This window comes from Vitis riparia, chromosome 6, assembly GCF_004353265.1.
Source record: "Vitis riparia cultivar Riparia Gloire de Montpellier isolate 1030 chromosome 6, EGFV_Vit.rip_1.0, whole genome shotgun sequence".
In the NCBI taxonomy this organism is placed as follows: Eukaryota; Viridiplantae; Streptophyta; class Magnoliopsida; order Vitales; family Vitaceae; genus Vitis; species Vitis riparia.
Window position 1 is genome coordinate 18,787,038 of NC_048436.1, and position 17,206 is coordinate 18,804,243.

The 17,206-nt window shown below is 36.8% G+C and overlaps 3 protein-coding genes across 13 annotated transcripts; 1 reads left to right on the plus strand and 2 right to left on the minus strand.

Moving 5' to 3' along the window:
• The first annotated feature begins 1,215 nt into the window (after window positions 1-1,215).
• LOC117915801 (dof zinc finger protein DOF2.1-like) lies at window positions 1,216-3,285 on the plus strand. Its single transcript, XM_034831490.1, has 2 exons — window positions 1,216-1,372; window positions 2,200-3,285. Exons 1-2 carry the CDS (start codon window positions 1,346-1,348, stop codon window positions 3,061-3,063), a joined length of 891 nt encoding a protein of 296 aa, XP_034687381.1. The 5' UTR covers window positions 1,216-1,345; the 3' UTR covers window positions 3,064-3,285.
• Window positions 3,286-6,017: 2,732 nt separating this feature from the next.
• LOC117915779 (40S ribosomal protein S23-like) lies at window positions 6,018-8,491 on the minus strand. Its single transcript, XM_034831459.1, has 4 exons — window positions 8,395-8,491; window positions 6,741-6,896; window positions 6,526-6,652; window positions 6,018-6,415 (listed from the first exon to the last, which is right to left on the minus strand). Exons 1-4 carry the CDS (start codon window positions 8,397-8,399, stop codon window positions 6,275-6,277), a joined length of 429 nt encoding a protein of 142 aa, XP_034687350.1. The 5' UTR covers window positions 8,400-8,491; the 3' UTR covers window positions 6,018-6,274.
• Window positions 8,492-9,208: 717 nt separating this feature from the next.
• On the minus strand, window positions 9,209-16,539 carry LOC117916572 (interactor of constitutive active ROPs 3). 11 transcript variants are annotated; one of them, XM_034832673.1, is made up of 6 exons: window positions 15,639-16,067; window positions 14,296-14,402; window positions 13,906-13,930; window positions 12,301-12,475; window positions 9,621-11,326; window positions 9,209-9,534 (listed from the first exon to the last, which is right to left on the minus strand). In XM_034832673.1, the coding sequence occupies exons 1-5, from the start codon at window positions 15,809-15,811 to the stop codon at window positions 9,641-9,643; spliced, it is 2,166 nt and encodes a 721-aa protein (XP_034688564.1). In that variant the 5' UTR covers window positions 15,812-16,067; the 3' UTR covers window positions 9,209-9,534; window positions 9,621-9,640. The 11 variants fall into 11 exon arrangements, with proteins under 11 accessions (XP_034688564.1, XP_034688565.1, XP_034688563.1 ...); XM_034832674.1 differs by having other exon boundaries at window positions 9,625-11,320; window positions 15,639-16,066; XM_034832672.1 differs by having other exon boundaries at window positions 9,209-9,536; window positions 9,630-11,326; window positions 15,639-16,066.
• Window positions 16,540-17,206: the final 667 nt, after the last annotated feature.

Consider the following 17,206-nt stretch of genomic DNA (forward strand, 5'->3'; position numbering starts at 1 on the left):
CTTAAAAACAATTAAAATATATTATTTGATTTTTTTTTAAATTTTCTAGTTTTTTTTATAAAAAAAAAAACAAAAAATCATTTTAAAAAATAATTAACAAATGCATATTATAATTTTATCGATTTTTCGAAAACAGGTAACAAATATACTCTACATTTCTATCAAAATCTCTCTATCAAAATCCCAAGAGAGAGATGTATTGTAAGTATCTAATGATTTTGTTTATGCTTTTTTTCTTAATGTTTTTTGTGTGTTGTGTACGTTGTACTTGGAACTCCCACTTTTCACATAATGAAATTATTATTATACTCGTGAAATCTAATGTTTCCATGAGGAGGAAGAAAAGAAGTGCATGTAAAACAAAAATGGGATGATTCTATTTTAATTGGATCTCCCAACACGACCCTTTTATGGAAGGGAAAGTTGAAGGTAGGCCTTACCACCAATGTCATATCTAGGCAACGTCCATCACCTAATTTAATTATTTCATAGAGTCTAGACAAGTTGGTGAGGAGGTCTAAACTTCAAACCCTTCCATCAATTCAAGGAATAATTTATGGTAAGTTTCATTGGATCACTATTTGATATTGAAAACCATTTTTTTTGGGGGGGATGAATTCGATCTTATTTGAAAAAAAAAATATATGATAAAGTGGGGATTGGTGATTAAGATGGAGCTCCAAAAATGGTCCAAGGGGGACCAAATAAATGAAGAGGGGGCAGAAAAGCAAAGGAAATTCCATGGTGGGGCAGTGGGCACACATGAATAATATTGGACAATGAAGGAGAAGAAGAACCCTCTGCTCTGTCACACTCCTTGTCCCACACCCATCATCTCTCATACATCACTGCTCTAACCTCCAAAAAAACAAAACACGAATAACAATATATATTGTTTTTGTTTTCATAAATCATATTTTGATGTTGTCGTTTGAAGGCGAGAGGAGGGGGGAGAATAGGAGGAGAACATGGGGTCCACCGTATAGTTGCAAAGGCACGCGATGGGGACCCACAGAGAGGGGGTGGGGGTAATGAGATGAGATGATCCGTTGCAGATGTGCTCGAATTCTCCATGCTTTCTCTGCGTGCAAGCCAACCACATTGATCATCCCGTACAGGACGTAATCATTACAACCTCTCTCTCTCTTTCTCTCTCTCCTCTCTTTCTTCCCTCTCTTTTCTCCTCAAGTCTTTATTTATTCTCAGGGGTTCGCTTCATTTCCTTACTTTGCATGACTCCAAAGTCCTCTCTATTTTCTCTCCATCTTTCTCTCTGGGTTTCTCTCTTTTTCTCACTACTACTGTTTATCACTCTAGCTGGGGGTTGGGTCTTTGATTTGCATGGATGGATGCCTCAAGTGCACAACGCCAGGTAGGTTTTGATTAGGGAGGCTCTGTGGGTGTTGTTTCTTTCTTTCGATCTTTCATCTCACTTTTCTTCTCTTTTATGCTTGCTTCTTCGAACTTGGGAGAGGAAAAGGGATTTTGTTTTTGGGGAATAATTGGGAATGGTATTGGGTTTTGGGTGTTTTCTCTTTGCTTTTTATGCTTCTTTTTTAGGAATTGAAGGGAATTTAATTATGGGTTTTGGATCTGCTTCACTGAAACTAGCTTAAAAGGAAAAGAGACAATGATTTTTCGAGGTCTGCCTTTTGGATGTTCAAGTGTTCGATCACTTTTCTAACTTGTTCTTTAACGATGAAATCTTAAATTTTGAACCAAGCACCGACCTTTTTTTCAATTTTTGTTTATGAATTAAGGGCATAATGAACTCTTGTGGCCTTTGCGAACTTTTCCCTTAAAATCTGTCAACCCCATGTCCTCATTTTCTCTAAATTTCCTCCATTTTCTCGTCAATACAATGGGCTAATAATGGTTTAGGCCCCCTCTTTTTTTGCCCTCTTCACAATTGCAATTTCATAACTTATAATGAGCATTTAAAAGTGAGAATTAGGAATGCCATTAAAGGTTTCAGATATTTCACAACTCAATCCCACAAGGAAAATGAAAATTTTTTATTCTATGTGCATTAATTTTAGTTTGATAATGTGTGCATTTACCTATAAGAAAATCTTTTTCTCTTCTCTCTCTATCTATATATATATATATACATATATATGTATGGGAGTGGTCTGGAGCTTCATATATATCTTACCATTTTTCTTCATTTAATTGTATAATTATGTTGATTTGTTTCAGGAAATGGATACCCAGTCACTAGAAAGCATGTTGGTTTGCTCAAAAGCACAGCAGGAGAGGAAACCAAGGCCACCAGAACAAGCTCTAAAATGCCCAAGATGTGATTCCACCAATACCAAGTTCTGTTACTACAACAACTACAGTCTGTCTCAGCCAAGGTACTTCTGCAAGTCATGCAGGAGGTACTGGACCAAAGGAGGAACCCTAAGGAATGTTCCTGTTGGGGGAGGGTGCAGGAAGAACAAGAGATCATCATCGTCTTCATCATCCAAAAGGACCCAAGATCAACCACTCACAACCAATCCCAATCCACTCAATGTTCTCCCACCCCTAACTTATGACTCCAATGACCTCACCCTTGCATTTGCTAGGCTCCAGAAACAAACTGGTGGGCAGTTAGGGTATGATGATCATCATCATGATCTTGCTCTTATGGGGAACCCTAACAATACCCATTGTGATGTTCTTGGAAACCAGTGTGTCAACACTTGTGGAACTACTACTCCTGGCCTTCTTGATGCTCTGAGGACCAACTTTCTAGAAACCCCATCTGGGTATCATAATCTGTATTATGGGTTTGGTAATGGAGGCATGGGAGGAGAGGTGGAAAATGGTGGAGTTGGTGGTGAGCATATGGTTCTGCCATATGAAGAAATGAGTGGTGCAACTACTACAGCAGTGACAGTAACCACAATGAAGCAAGAGTTGTGCCATGGGAGGGAAGGTGAGAATAGGGTTCTGTGGGGGTTTCCATGGCAGCAGCTCAACCCAGATGGGAGCATGGGTGAAGTTGATTCAGGAAGAGAGAGCTGGAATGGACTTGCTTCATCCTGGCATGGGCTTCTCAACAGTCCTCTCATGTGAGATCTTGGAAGCCAGCTAGCTTCTTGTTTGCAAGAAAGAGAGAAGAGGAATATGGCTAGAGAGAGTTGCTTTCTCTTTTCAGACTCCAATCTGAATTTAATTAATCCTTGAGAGTTTTGTATGAAGAGTACTTCAGTACTTGATGTTTTTTCTTCTCCTCTTTTTTGTTTCTTTCAAACCTAGTGATAAACTAATGAAATTTCACATTTGTCTTCTAACCCAGTAAGGAAATTTTCCAGAGGTAGAATGAACTAATCAATACATCTTGTCTGGAGAGATTGAGAGTGAGTGTTTCATATTCTCTGAAGCATTCAAAAAAAAAAAAAAAATGTTGGCTGCAGGAATTTTGAGTTCTGAAGGAGCAAGTGATATTCTATCATGATTGCTTCTCATTTTCAGGTAGATGCTATGAATAATAAAAGAAATGGGAGTAGGCAGATCAATTGGGAATAGTTTCAGGATTCCTAGGCATTGGAATTTCAGTGAAGCTGAAGGCTGAAGGAAGGAAGCATGAGCATCAATTTCGGGATAGATTTTGTTACCGTAAGCAGACAAAATCCTGCTTAGGATATGGGCGTGAGAGTTTGGTCAGTAATCACTTTGAACATCATTTCAATTTTAATAATTTTTCAAAGCCCCGCTACTAACCTAGGTAATTGGGTCTTCCCCACTCTTCAAATATTCCCTAATACTCTACTCTTTTAATCTGAAATTACAACTCTGCCCCTCTCACAAGGGTGCAGGGGCTTTGTTTCTTATTAAAAAAACCAAAAGAAAAGAAAACCTCACCTGAACAGGTCACTGGTCAGTTCAACAATAGACAAGTCTGGTCGTTTTATTTCTATTCTTTTTATGAGGGATAATTCTCCGGTCAATCCTTGAAAATGCATCTACATATATTGTTTAGCCTTATTGGCCTCCTTGTTTTGTCGTCGTTGAATGTGGGGGAAGAAGATAATGGAGGCGTAGTCGGTCGACCGACAAATTGAGAATGTAAAACAAGGCATATTGGCATACCCTGATCATCCAAACAGTTGATGTGCTTGGGCGACTTTAATGTTGGATATCCAACTTTGACCAACTCCATCTTTGTTGTGTCTCACATTTTTTATTTTTCCCTTCTACATGTGAAAAAAAAGACAGTCCATTATGGCACCCGCACCTTTCACACTTCATGCCCAATTCTTGGATGGAGACCTGGACTAATCTACCATTTTTTATTACAAACTTCAAAATGAAAAAATGTCTCTTTTTTCGTATTTCTTTTTGCTTGCCAAAGTGATAAAAAAAGTCCCTTAATTTTCTTCTTTCTATATATATATTGTTGTGTCTCACATTTTTTATTTTTCCCTTCTACATGTGAAAAAAAAGACAGTCCATTTTGGCACCCGCACCTTTCACACTTCATGCCTAATTCTTGGATGGAAACCTGTACTAATCTACCATTTTTTATTACAAACTTCAAAATGAAAAAAATGTCTCTTTTTTCGTTTTTCTTTTTGCTTGCCAAAGTGATAAAAAAAGTCCCTTAATTTTCTTCTTTCTATATATATATACACACACACATATATTGTGCCACAGTGAACCAAGCAGGGTGTGTGCTCCCATCTGATGAAGGGAATTGGACATGTGGCAGCAGATTGGTTTGGACCAGATGGGCCTGGTTCAAATGCGGCCAGACTAAGCCACTACAAAGCTCGAGCAAGTATTGGATTGAAGCAACATTGTTTATACATGTTCTGAATTCAAAATTTCTAGTTTCAGATACTCTATTTGAAGAGTATAGAAGACCTTAGAATGACATACATACATACATATACATATATATATATATATATACATACATATACATATATATATATAATGTACTTGTAAGAAATTGTCTTATTTTGCGTATCTAAAGATGTATCTTGCAACCAATGTTTTCAAAATCGGACCGATCATTGAACCGAAAAAGTTACCGATTCACGGTTCATTGGTCAGATCGACGATTGAACCGTGGTCGAATCGGTGACGTCATAAATATATAATTTATAAATTACTAAAAATTAAAATAATTATAAAAATTAAAATAATAATTTATATATTATTTGAAAATTAAAATTTTATTTAAAAATAAAAAAATTAGTTTCAAATTAGAAATTAAAATTAAAATCATAATTTTAATTTAAAATTTTAATATTTATTTTTAAATAAAAAACTTATTTTAAAATCATAAATTAATTTAAAATGGTAATGTTTTTACCATTAAATCATATCTCATACATATAAAAGGTATTTTTTAATTTTTACTTTATCAACTCCCCTGGCACAACACTGTTGCAGTGAGGGGGTGCCAATGAAGGGGAGCAATCTAACTAAGAGAGGTTGCTTTGCCGACATCATCATTGTAAGATTTAGTCCACTTGACAAGTAAAATTTCCTGTAACCTAATCAAGTCACGATCGACTGTGGGTGGGGGAGAATGTTATGGAAGAACGAAGAAGAAAGGGAAGACATCATTTTGGAAGCCAAGAAAAAAGTTCATTTGAACCATTCGATTCATTGAAAACTAGTCGGACCGGTCTGTCCGCCGGTTCCGACAGTTCGATGACGGTTCAAAGGCTGGCCGGTTCAAAGGGGTGAATCGAACCAGACTGGTGACCAGTCAACAGTCAGACCAATCGGACCGTCCGGTCCGATCCGGTTTTTAAAATGTTGATTGCAACTTTAGGAAAATTGTTTGAGCATGGAGAATCTAATATCAATAATCACATGTATTAGTTCCTCCCCCCTCAACAACCCCCCAAACCCAATCACGCCCAGAGAAATTTGCAGGTGTTTCAGGAAGGATGACGCTATTTGCACCACCATTTTTGCCATGGCAGGTGAAAGTTAAAATTCGCAATAGAATAAATGATAAATAATGAAATGTATTTTCCTACCTTCCACCACATCTATCAGCAGAGGAGACGTGAAATTGAACCCAAAATATACTCATTCAGAAATCTAAAGACACAATATAGAAATTACTAAGAGTTCACAGTATAATATATGGATCCATGTGGGGAGAAAAAGGACGGTTTTGAATTTGATCTCATAAAGAACAGCAAGCGAAAAGGTTACCCCATGAAACAAAATGTCCAACAAAAGGGGAAAAAACTTCCAACAAAATTGCCACTTCCCTCGAGTGTTGGAAACTTTGAGGCCAGAGAAAATTACTTTAAGGACTTTAGGACCTTGGCTTCTCCTTCTTCTCTTTGAAGAGAGCCAAAAGAGACACACCGGATACCTTCACAACCTTGAATCTGACACCGGGAATATCTCCAACAGCATGCCCCTTACGACCAAATCCTGCTATCAGCACCTCATCCTACAAAGCAACCAGATGAAGTGTAAGAAAACAAACATCTGGAAGAGTTTTAGAGAATTGAAAAACCTGGAGGTATCAGTAAACCTTTTTTTCTTCTTGAAAATACTTACATTTTCTTCAATATAATTTAAGCAACCATCATTTGGTACAAAGGCAGCAATCTTCTTCCCATTCTTAATCAGCTGAACACGAGCACATTTTCTAATAGCAGAGTTTGGCTGTTTTGCCTCTATACCACTGTAGAATTCAGCCAGACAAACAACATTGTTATGTCTTGTGATATTTAAAGGAACAAAAGCAAAAGCATGGATGGATTTTGCCTCACATTTTCTCAAGAACAATGCCCTTTGCATGGGAGGACCCAGCAAATGGTTTCTTCCATTCATTGCCAAGGTTGGACTTCTTATATGCCTTGTCAGCCCACCTTTGCCTTATACGGTGGGACTTCAGCTTGCGACCAGCTCCCATTCCACGTGTCTTCCTGGACAAAATTTCCCAGCATATTACAAATTTGTTCACTTATAATGGAAAAGCTAATGCATAAATTTAAGAAAGGTCTCTATCTATTTGCTGTTAAAAAAATGAATTTTAAGCAAGAAAATTGACAGTTCACAGAACTGACAGAAGTGAAGAATATATGACCCCTGATGAAATTTAGATTTGAGAATTAACAGCAAGTATGGTTTGTACTTAAGGAGGGTCCAGAGATAATGTCAGATATAAACACAGACAAGTAATTTTCAATGCAGAAGTCCAGAAATGCAATTAATCAAAAGTCATTTGTAATGCACAATTCCAAAAATGCAATTAATCAAACTAGAACATAGGGCAAAAATAAAGGGACACTGTTGGCTGCTTCAACAGGAGCTTCAAAATGGTCAGATCCTATAAGGTCATAAATCAATTTCTTTTTGCCTTTTCTCATCATTTCAGAAGTTGGAAAGTTGTTTGAGACATATTATAAGCTCATCAACAGTTTCTCATTGCCAATAACTTCATAATTCTTTTTTTTTCTTTTTTGGATAGATCCAATAACTTCATAATTCTATAATCAAATCATTACAACATGTGGTACCTTCATATTACATGAACAAGTAAGTACCTGAGTAACAACTCAGAACAAAATAATTAAAGACTACCCCAAACAGCTTAGAAGGTCCCATGAACAGGAAAATTCGTGTAATTTACAATATATCCATTAGTATGGTTCTCTCAGCTAATAGCTAATAACCTGTGCAGATAAGCATTCAACTGCAGCACCAAAGCCAATCCCATATATCAAAGCTGCTAAAAAAAAGTACCTACCCATGACTAGTGTGCATAAGCATGTCTTACAAAGTCCCGAAATCATAATACATGTGAATTCGCATATGACTGCTCTCAACTGAATTTCCACAGCTACTTTCCTAGCCATACCAGCTAAGCCACCTCAAAAGTGATCCATCTAGAATCTTGGGTTTCAGCCATTTGATTTGTTCATTTATATTTTCATCCATTGTCCCCCCTTTGATTTTCCCCGGAAAAAGTGAGGCTCTGTTTAGATCTTAGAAAGATAGACAAAAATGGAAAACTCTTAAAACAGTTTGAGGAACGAATTTCAGCATTTTCCATTCTATCGAAACAAAGCCTAGAAATTCTCTACATTCTCGCCAAGAAATTCTAATTTTCATACTGCTCAGAGCTACATTCCACTAATTTACCGGGTGACTCTCTCTTTCTCTTTCTTTCGAATTTATTTTCATTCATATAGCAAGAAAACCTCAACCTCACATCAAAACCTATAAATAGTTTCTCTTTCATCTTTCGATACCGAAGAAAAGAAAAGGCAAGCAATAAAAGTTAGCAAATTTTGATTTCAATCTTAAAACTTTAACAAGAAGTAAATTCTAAAAGGCCGAGAATCCCTAAATTTCTAGACGTCGACATAAGAAGACTTGAACGTATGATCCAAAGAAATGCGAGAAATTCAAAGTTGTTACCCCATGTTTGCAGGCCGTGCGAAGACGAAGATGAAGAAGAATAGAGTGGAAGGCTGCACCGCGGGAGCTCCAGCGTCAGTGAAACCCTAACGTGATGCCAGAGTTTTAAAAGGTCCCAAGGGCCAAAGGCCCAAAACCATTAAATTTGAAACCTTTGGATTGGGCCACATGATGGGCCGCTCTATTCTAATCCATTAAAGTTGAAAAACCTTGTTGATGCTTGAGTATATGACAAACTAATCATTTTTCTATTTTCATATAAGAAAAAAATCATAGAAAAATAAAAAAGAAAGAATGTAAGAATTTATATAAATATTGTAAACTTTGGATTCACTGGCCTTTGGCCTTTACAATTTGTTTTGATACCATCTATAATGTTTTTGTGTTTTCAAATATTTTTTTAAAAGAGCTTTTATCTATACTATTTTATGTTTAGTCATTCTCCCATATATAAATATTTTTTAAAATAAACTTCAAAATACAAGTGAAAATAATTAAAATATGTTTTTTTTAAATCTTATTTTCAAAAACCCATTTCAGGAACAGTTCACAATCAAATAAGATTTTCATGCTTTTTGTGTTTTCAAAAACAAAAAATAAAAATAAATTGTTCTACCATTCCTCACAATCAGATGGATTAGGGTAGCAGAATAGCAACATGCCACCTAATCCAGCCTGCATTCTTGAATTAACATGGTCTAAGGCTGCATCCTTAGAATTCTTCATCAACTCTTCCCCCATTTATCCAACAGATATGACAGAATTCAGAGCAATATTTTAAGGCATCCTGCAAGGTATGGAGACAGGGCCCAACTGCATTTACATAGCACAACAAAACTAACTTGCTTATGCAGAATTCATTCATGAACCTGCCTGAGAAACCAGTTCACAAGGAAACAGTATCTGAGAATCAACAATGGTTGAAAAGCAAGTAAAAACGGTTAAATCTTATTACAAAGGTAGTTGCCTCCACGGCCCTACGTATTTACTCGATGGTGCCTGATGGCCAGAAGGTTCTATTATACAACCAGACACACTGACCACTTACATACCATAATTAGAGCTTTGCAAATTGTATCCATTACCACCCCAAGTTTACTTTCAATGGTGAGAAGTAGATGTTTCCACCCACCAAGGTATCTGTCAAAAGATTAGAGGATGTGGTTAGTTCAAATTGGTGAAATAAATAGGTTAGAATAAAGCGATAATAGCAAGGAACACTGAACCTGCCTTCTTAATGGTGATCTTATTTATGTGGCTTCTTCCATAACACCCCAATCTTCTTTAGCACATTCCCGTTTTTCTTCTTGGGTGATTCGTCGTCCAAGTCTTCTAAGTAAGGTGAAGTGATCTTCCCAGTAATGTGATTATAGTTACCGTCCAGAGATCCTGTTTTCTCGGTCAACTTTCCATTGCTGCCTGCTGAAAGCATAGCTGCAGCAGCCTCTGCGGCCTTCCTCCACTGGTCCGATTGCACCTTGAGCTTCCTCAGCTCTGCTTCCATTTCAGAATTTGCCACCTGTGTTGCCTCTAGCTGTTCAGCCACCCGAGCTGCCCTCCTGCTACTCTTATCTGCCTCCTCCATCACATACCCCAGCTTCAAGAGAGCTTCTTGCTCTGCAGCTCTTGCTGCCTCTATTTCGGAAGCAATGCCATCACCAAATTTGCCCTTGTCCATTTCTCTTTTCTTCATTTCCAATTTCAGCGTCTCATTCTCGTCTACTACATACTGAAATTCTGTCTCCTTATCCATCAAATTTTCCTTCAGTTTTGCAACATCCTCCTTTGATTTCTTAAGCTCCTTTTCCAGTTCATATTCTCTCTGGCATGACAAGTTACTCTGAAGCTTCATCATCAGCCCCTCATTCTCCTCTGAAATACCCTGTAATTCAGTTTCCTTATCCATCAAGTTTGCCTTCAACTCTTCAATATCAGCCTTTGTTTTCTCTAGTTCCACCTGTAGTTCAGCCTGTCTCGAACTTGATGCAGACTTCACATGCTCTACATGCTCATAAGCACTTCTAATCTGCACTGTGCTCTGAACATGTTCTTCGTGGTATCTGATCTCAGCAGCATCCAGAGCAGATTTTAACTGTCCCACTTCAATTTTCAGAGAAGCAAGCTCTGCTTTGAGTTGATTCGACTCTTCTATTTCCTCATGTTCTGAAGCTTGCTGCTCATCAAGATTATCATTACCTGCATAATTTGGGGAACTGCTGCGAGCTTCAGTAAGATCTGTCTTAAGCTTGCTTACTAGTCCTTCTAGAAAGTTTACACGTGCTCTCGACTCATTTAACTCCAAAGAGATGGAGTTATAAGTCTCTGCGGCTTTAACACCATCTGTTCTGAGTGCCTCTATGGTACTTTTTGCAGTTTCCAATTGCAGAAGCGTTTCACTAGCCAGTGCTTGGGCCTGAGCCTCTGATTCTTTCGAATCCTTTAGCTGGTTTTTCATGTTCTCCACAAGAGAGAGGGTTTCTGCAAGGTTTTCTTTCAAGCTATGAAGCTCAGAGTCAGCTGATTCTGTATGCTTGGTCTGAGCAACCTGAGATTCAACTTTCATTTCAAGCTGGGATTTCAGCCGCTGAATCTCGCTCATGGCAGAGGCCAAGGCAGCTGAGTCAACAGAGTGCTGCTTCTCGACAGCCCTGAGCTCTGACTCCCATGCTCGATCCCTTTCTTGTGAGATCTTTTGAAGCTCAATGACACGATCTTCCTCAGAAGCAGACAGCTCCAGAAGCTGCCTCTGGGACTCTTCAAGCTTTGATGACATGGCTGATAGCTGCTTCTTGGATTCCTCGGCATCTTGTTGAGCACTCCTTTTCCATGATTCAGAAGAACTCAACTGATCCTTTGCCTTCTTCAGATCCTCCTGAAGCTTAGAGATCTGAGATTCCAATTCGGTCACTCTGTTTGGGCGTTTTTTCTGGAGCTTGCAAGAAGAAAAATAAAGGTCTAAAAATTCTGAACTTCTTTCAACAGCAGACTTTATAAGTTATATCTACAGACACTTTCATTCGGTCATAGATTTAATTCAAAAACCAATGAAAAAAAAAACAGAAAAGAAAAATAACAGACAAAGGATGATTTGGACAACAAAAATAGATAAAGAACTTAACAAAAAAACTAAAATCCATGACTGTCAATTTGACCATCAAAAGATGGGATCAAAATGCCCCAAACCAGCAACTATCATTTGGTCCAGAAAATCACTGTGCCTGTATCCATGAAAATTATTTGAATAATCACTCTCTTAAAATAAGATTACAAAGCTGTATCTCTCCTTGCCTTTCTCAAAAACTGAAACCAAATGCAAGATATCTATAATGCAAACTTTAACTAGGTTTCAGGGCCCAGCCTAGTTTTTGTGATGTGCCTCTCAAAAATCTAACAGAGACTCCTAGACATCAGTGATAATTCAATGAAAGTATCTATCACTGCCACAACAATCCCACTTAACAGGGTATCACAGAAATGGACCAAGGAGATCTTCGGCACCATTATTAACAGTTCAGGCATTTGACAATCAAATATTTCTAGTTCAGATGGGTGTTTATCAAATCATCAAAATGGTGATTTCATAGTATGGAAAATGAATTAAAAAGGCAACAGAAAATAATAAGAATACTACAACTAACGTTCCTCTTCCTAACATAAAATTGTCAAGAAGGAACAGGAAGCTCAAGAAAGAATCTTGCATAATATTATTTGTATTACTAGGGACCTTGAAATAATTAATGTATATTATAGTAAACAATTTCCAGAGAGAACTTGTATGAGGCCAGTAATACACAAAAAAAAAAATAATTTAACACTTGTGTGCTTTACATATTCTGAAGATTAATCTCAAACATTCTTTAAACTGAAAACAACAGAATGATAGATCAATTGTGTAAACTAAAGTACCTCAGACACTGGGCTTCTGGGTGACCTGCGCTCAATAACCTTAGGGCTTTTATCTTTTGGTGTTCTACTTGCTTGATTCGAAGGGGATGCAGAGTCAGACTCTAAGGAAGTTGTCTTGAGTTGGCGTACAGTTCGAGGAGAGATCTTTTGAGGTGCTCCCGAAGGACTACTTCTGCTACAAAAGTGAAATGTCAATAAGTCATAAATAGAAAACAAAGGAATAATCTTGAGTTCCAAACAAAATTCCATATTCTACAGTTTTGGCAACAGTAAACCGGAAGTCAAATCATGACATGACAGTTGATAGGCTCCATGTACCTGCTTATATTCTTTCACATTATGCATCAATTTAGATGTGCATCTGATGGACCACCTTTTGGATGCAGTACCAAATTGATCTTGTCACACAACAATATTCTCAACCTTAATGACAAGTTCAGATTTTTGTGATAGTGATTTACCAGAAATTACTTTAAAAAAATGGGAAATATTTGTAAAAAGATGAGTTAATAAAATAATAAACATAAATGAGAGGGAAGGCAATCATAGTCATAATTGAGATGTATATTTTTCATTTTGAATTTTTAGGAATAGTGAAGAAACTTAATATTTCACAAATGATTGAACTTGGCCCATAAAATTGGGCTTTATCTCCAAAAGGCCTTCCTGTTACCAGGGAACTAGACAAGATTTCACAAACTACATAGAAATGGAAAAACTTGGTCCTTAGGTCACCTAAACCATAACTCTTGAGGATAACTTAAGTCCCACGAAATCCACCTTCTAATCTTATAGGTGGGAACTGTCAACTTTGCTGTTCTCGACTGAATAGAGATTAGATACTTCATGTCTAAGTTTGAACTTTTACTGGCAAAGAAGAAGAAGAAGCTTTTGGTATAAACTTTTTAAGAAAATAAAAGAAGAAAGAGTGTATTTTGGTCATTATTATTCAACAATTAAGAATTATGGTGAAACTATTCATAACTTGCACTTTTGACTAAATAAATTTTACCATTGAACATTAATAGAAATTTACATTTGAAATTCAATATACTCTAAAGAAAGTTCTAGTAGAATACCAAACTGAGTCAAAATTTCAGGGAATTTTGTAAAAATGCACCAAATGGCTAATTTCATAACTTGTTCAAGAGGTGCACTGCTATTCACCTTCCCACTTAACACCCCATGTATACTCTAGTAGATGGCAACACTTCATTTACTTGCAAAAAGCGAAAGTATTATCGTTGCCCCATTATATACTACCAAGGCCAACTAATGGATATCCAACGCCTTGACATAGCAGAACCAAACTAGTAACACTGAAACTCTAGCAGATCATCATCAAATCCCACAAGAAAAAAAGAATATTTTAGAATTAGAGAACATAGAAACCTTTTCCATTCTCCAGAGAGTACAAAAAATCAGTAAAAGAAAGAGTTATGAAAAGATTATTCTGTCTAGACATGAAGCTTTTCATGTCCCCACTAGCACATAGCTCAGTAGTAAAAGCATGAGATATGAAAAGATATCCCTGCATAGCCCAGTAGGTCCAAGCGAAAGTGGGCAACACTAAATCTTTGTTAAAATTGCAAGTCAGACACTTACCATAGAATCTGGCCCTCAATTGTTGCTTGATGTTGTAAGTTTCATGGATTCATTAGCACGCATGATAAATGAATGGCAAACAAAAAGGAAATAATCAAAGAAGGAAGAGTCTTCACAATAAAATGAGTAAAGAATACTAACACTAATAACAACTGCCATCAATATCAAGCACAACTACAAAGTTATTTATTGCCTTCATTGAGACTGGCCCCCACAATTTCAATTGGACAATAGATAAAAATCTAAAGCTTAGCTTTGCATAGTACAAAAGAGAAACAACCAACCCTCAAATTGCCTCAAAGAACAAAACAATCCTTCCAATTTAACCAAGAAAATCGGACAAGCACCCCCAAAGAGAAAGAGAGCAATCATAAAAGCATTTCAAGTTACCTTGCTTTTGGAGTCTGCATAATTTAACTTCCTTTCTGGTCACAAAGTAAAAATTTGGTAATGAGTACGTAAGTTGCTCTAATTCAATGCTCCCTGACCCACAAGTCCTGCAACAATGCAGACAAATCACAAACCGATAAAGAAGCAAGCAAAGGAATCCAATGTGCGTGAACATAAAGATATAAATGTAGTCATGAAGGATAGGTGCTCCTTATCATCAAATATAAAGCCATAAATGCAAGAGAAATGCTAACCATCCACATTCACTAGCCAGTAGCTCAACTCTAGTTATGTAGAAGAATATTTGAAAACAAAATCACACAATAGGAAACTCATAAAATATGGAGGGACTCTAAATCCTAATCGGAGTAGTTGCACTAGAGTACTTCCAAAATGCTAACCAAGGACTACTCAAGTTATCTTCATCTCCACTCAGTACTGCATCCTCACGATCAAGGACCAATAGCTATATTTCCTGAAAGGACCCACAAAATCGGAGAGATTACACCCCATTGGGCTACTCCGATTTGTCCAGATTTTCCCATTTTATGCAGACAATGTAAAAACACAAGTTTTAGTCTGCATCCAACCCCATCATGCAAAAATTTTGATGGTTGGGCCCTTTAATAGTCCACCCCAGCCAGACCACAGGAAGAGACCCTCACACCTTACACAGCCCATGAGGAAAAAATGAAAAAAGAAAAAATAAATGTTTGGTGACAAACCGGAAATTAGGTCAATTGGCTCGTCTAGGGGCACTCTCATAATTTTTTCAACGAGTAGAAACAATAGAAGAGGCATTTTTCTCTGTCATTCCCGCGAATTAAGGGCAATGACTATGACTGTGGGGGAGAAAATAATGATATACATAAAAAATAAAAATAAAACAGAAGATTCCCAGAAACGGCTCAAACCCTTCTGATTTTTCCTGCAGATCTCCAAAACATAACAGATCTGGAAAAATCAGAAACAGCGGACATCAAATATGACAAAATAAATAAATAAAGAGATATCAAGGCCAGAAAATGGGCATAATGTGGATAGTGATAGATGTCCAAAAACATACAGAGAAGATATTTTTGGGGAAATTTTTCACAGGGAACTAATTTCAATCCAAATAATCAATCGGAGCACCGAGCCTGCAGTCTTCAGCACTTCAAATCTATAAGAACTTGTCCAAAAGAAACCCGAGTTCACCCAAAAAGAACTCCAGATTAGACATTCCCACGAGAGAAGAAGAGAGAGCTAACAGAGAGAAACCAAAAAATCAGTGACTATGAATCTACACAACACAAACCCACTTGAGGAAGCAATAATCAGAAAACCATACGGCTGAGTTTGACGGCTGAGTTTGGCTGCCGAGAAGTGGTGGGAAACGTGAAAAATCCGAACTCTCCTTTGTCGAGAAAGGTACAGAGAGGTTGAAGTTGAGGAAGCTGACATAAAACCCAAACTTTTTTTCTCCTATTTTTCCAACATTTTTCTCAGCAACTAAACGAAGCATTACCCATTTCATAGAAGAGCGAAACCCGAGGTCATTATTACAAATCCGCGGCCAAAGCACGGAAAAAGTTAGAAAACACTCCGGCTCTGTTTGGTTGCTGAGAAATAGTAGGAAAAAAAAAAAAAAAAAAAAACCCAAACCCCCTGAGTCGTTAAAAGTTGACAAAAGCAGCCGTTAGAACCCATATTTTCATTCTCCTCCTCTGTTTTCCTCAGCAACCAGAGGAAGCATTATCCATCCCAAGGAGATGGTAGAATAAAGTACATTACCATATAACCACAAAAGCAAGTTAAAATCAGAGAACGATCCAACCCTGTTTGGTCGCCGAGAATTACCAGGAAAAATCAAAAAGTAAAAACCCAGACCCCAGACCCTCTGAGAAAATGCACTAGGGTGTCGAAGCTGACGAAGCAACCGTTTACCCACATTTTTCAAGGCAACCAAAGGAAGCCTCGGCCCATTTTGCATTTAGAATAGAACAAAACAAGAGCAGCATTGCGGCCACTGTTTCCTTACCCCAGAAGAGAATTTTCAAATATAAAGCTTATATACAGCCAGGATTTGGAAATGGAAGCTGTTGTTCTTCTGGGTCTCGACGCAGCTCCCGAGGCTCTATATATCTTCGTTCTCTGGCGCTGATGGGAAGTGAGCACTGAGCAGTGACTAGTGAGAAGCAGATGTGAATACAAAATGGATCAAAGCTGAAGAAGACAAGCAGCAACTGAGGCCGTGGAGCTTTGTCGTCTTACAGGCTCTCAGTAAATAAATCCTTTTAGAATACGTTTTTACGTCCGGATCCGATATTTTGCCCTTTATTTCAATGATTCGTGAGGTCACAACACGTGAAATGGAAAAAATACGCCGTGGTTTTCATCAAACGGTGTCGTTTCTTTCTATTGGTATTCCTAGATAAATTAATGATCGTAATTTTTATTTTAGCTTCTAAATAAAACAAAAACCCAAAAAAAAAATTCAAATTTTTGTTTATTATAAAAAATATTCATTTTTATAAAATAAAAAATATTTGACATGATTTTTCTATAAAATTATCTAAAATAAATCAAGGTATAGATAAAATTAAGGTACCTATATGGTTTTGTTTAAAAAGTGTTTTCAAAAATAATTTTTTTAAAACTATTTACTCGTGTTTTATAAAACAAAAATACATATTTAAAACATAAAACGTGCTTAATATAATTCTTATGTTTTAAATATTTTTTAAAAAATAAATTTTATATTTAGTATTTTATTATTAATTATTTTTCATATTTATACAATTATTTTTAAAAACGTTTTTTAGAAAGCACATACAAACATGAAATAATAGAAAACAATTATAAGATGTTATTTGAAAACACTTATGGTTTATTTAATAATTGTTCTTGACAATAGTTTTTTATTATCTAT

Coding starts and splice junctions, on each gene's coding strand:
- LOC117915801 (XM_034831490.1), top strand. CDS start 1,346: ATGGATGCCTCAAGTGCACAACGCCAG. Junction 1,373..2,199: donor CCTCAAGTGCACAACGCCAG/GTAGGTTTTGAT, acceptor GATTTGTTTCAG/GAAATGGATACCCAGTCACT.
- LOC117915779 (XM_034831459.1), bottom strand. Junction 6,653..6,740: donor GGCATTGTTCTTGAGAAAAT/GTGAGGCAAAAT, acceptor TGAATTCTACAG/TGGTATAGAGGCAAAACAGC. Junction 6,416..6,525: donor TAAATTATATTGAAGAAAAT/GTAAGTATTTTC, acceptor GTTGCTTTGTAG/GATGAGGTGCTGATAGCAGG.
- LOC117916572 (XM_034832673.1), bottom strand. CDS start 15,811: ATGAAATGGGTAATGCTTCGTTTAGTTGCTGAGAAAAATGTTGGAAAA. Junction 12,476..13,905: donor ATTGAGGGCCAGATTCTATG/GTAAGTGTCTGA, acceptor TCACTTTTGTAG/CAGAAGTAGTCCTTCGGGAG. Junction 11,327..12,300: donor CCAGAAGCCCAGTGTCTGAG/GTACTTTAGTTT, acceptor TCTTCTTGCAAG/CTCCAGAAAAAACGCCCAAA.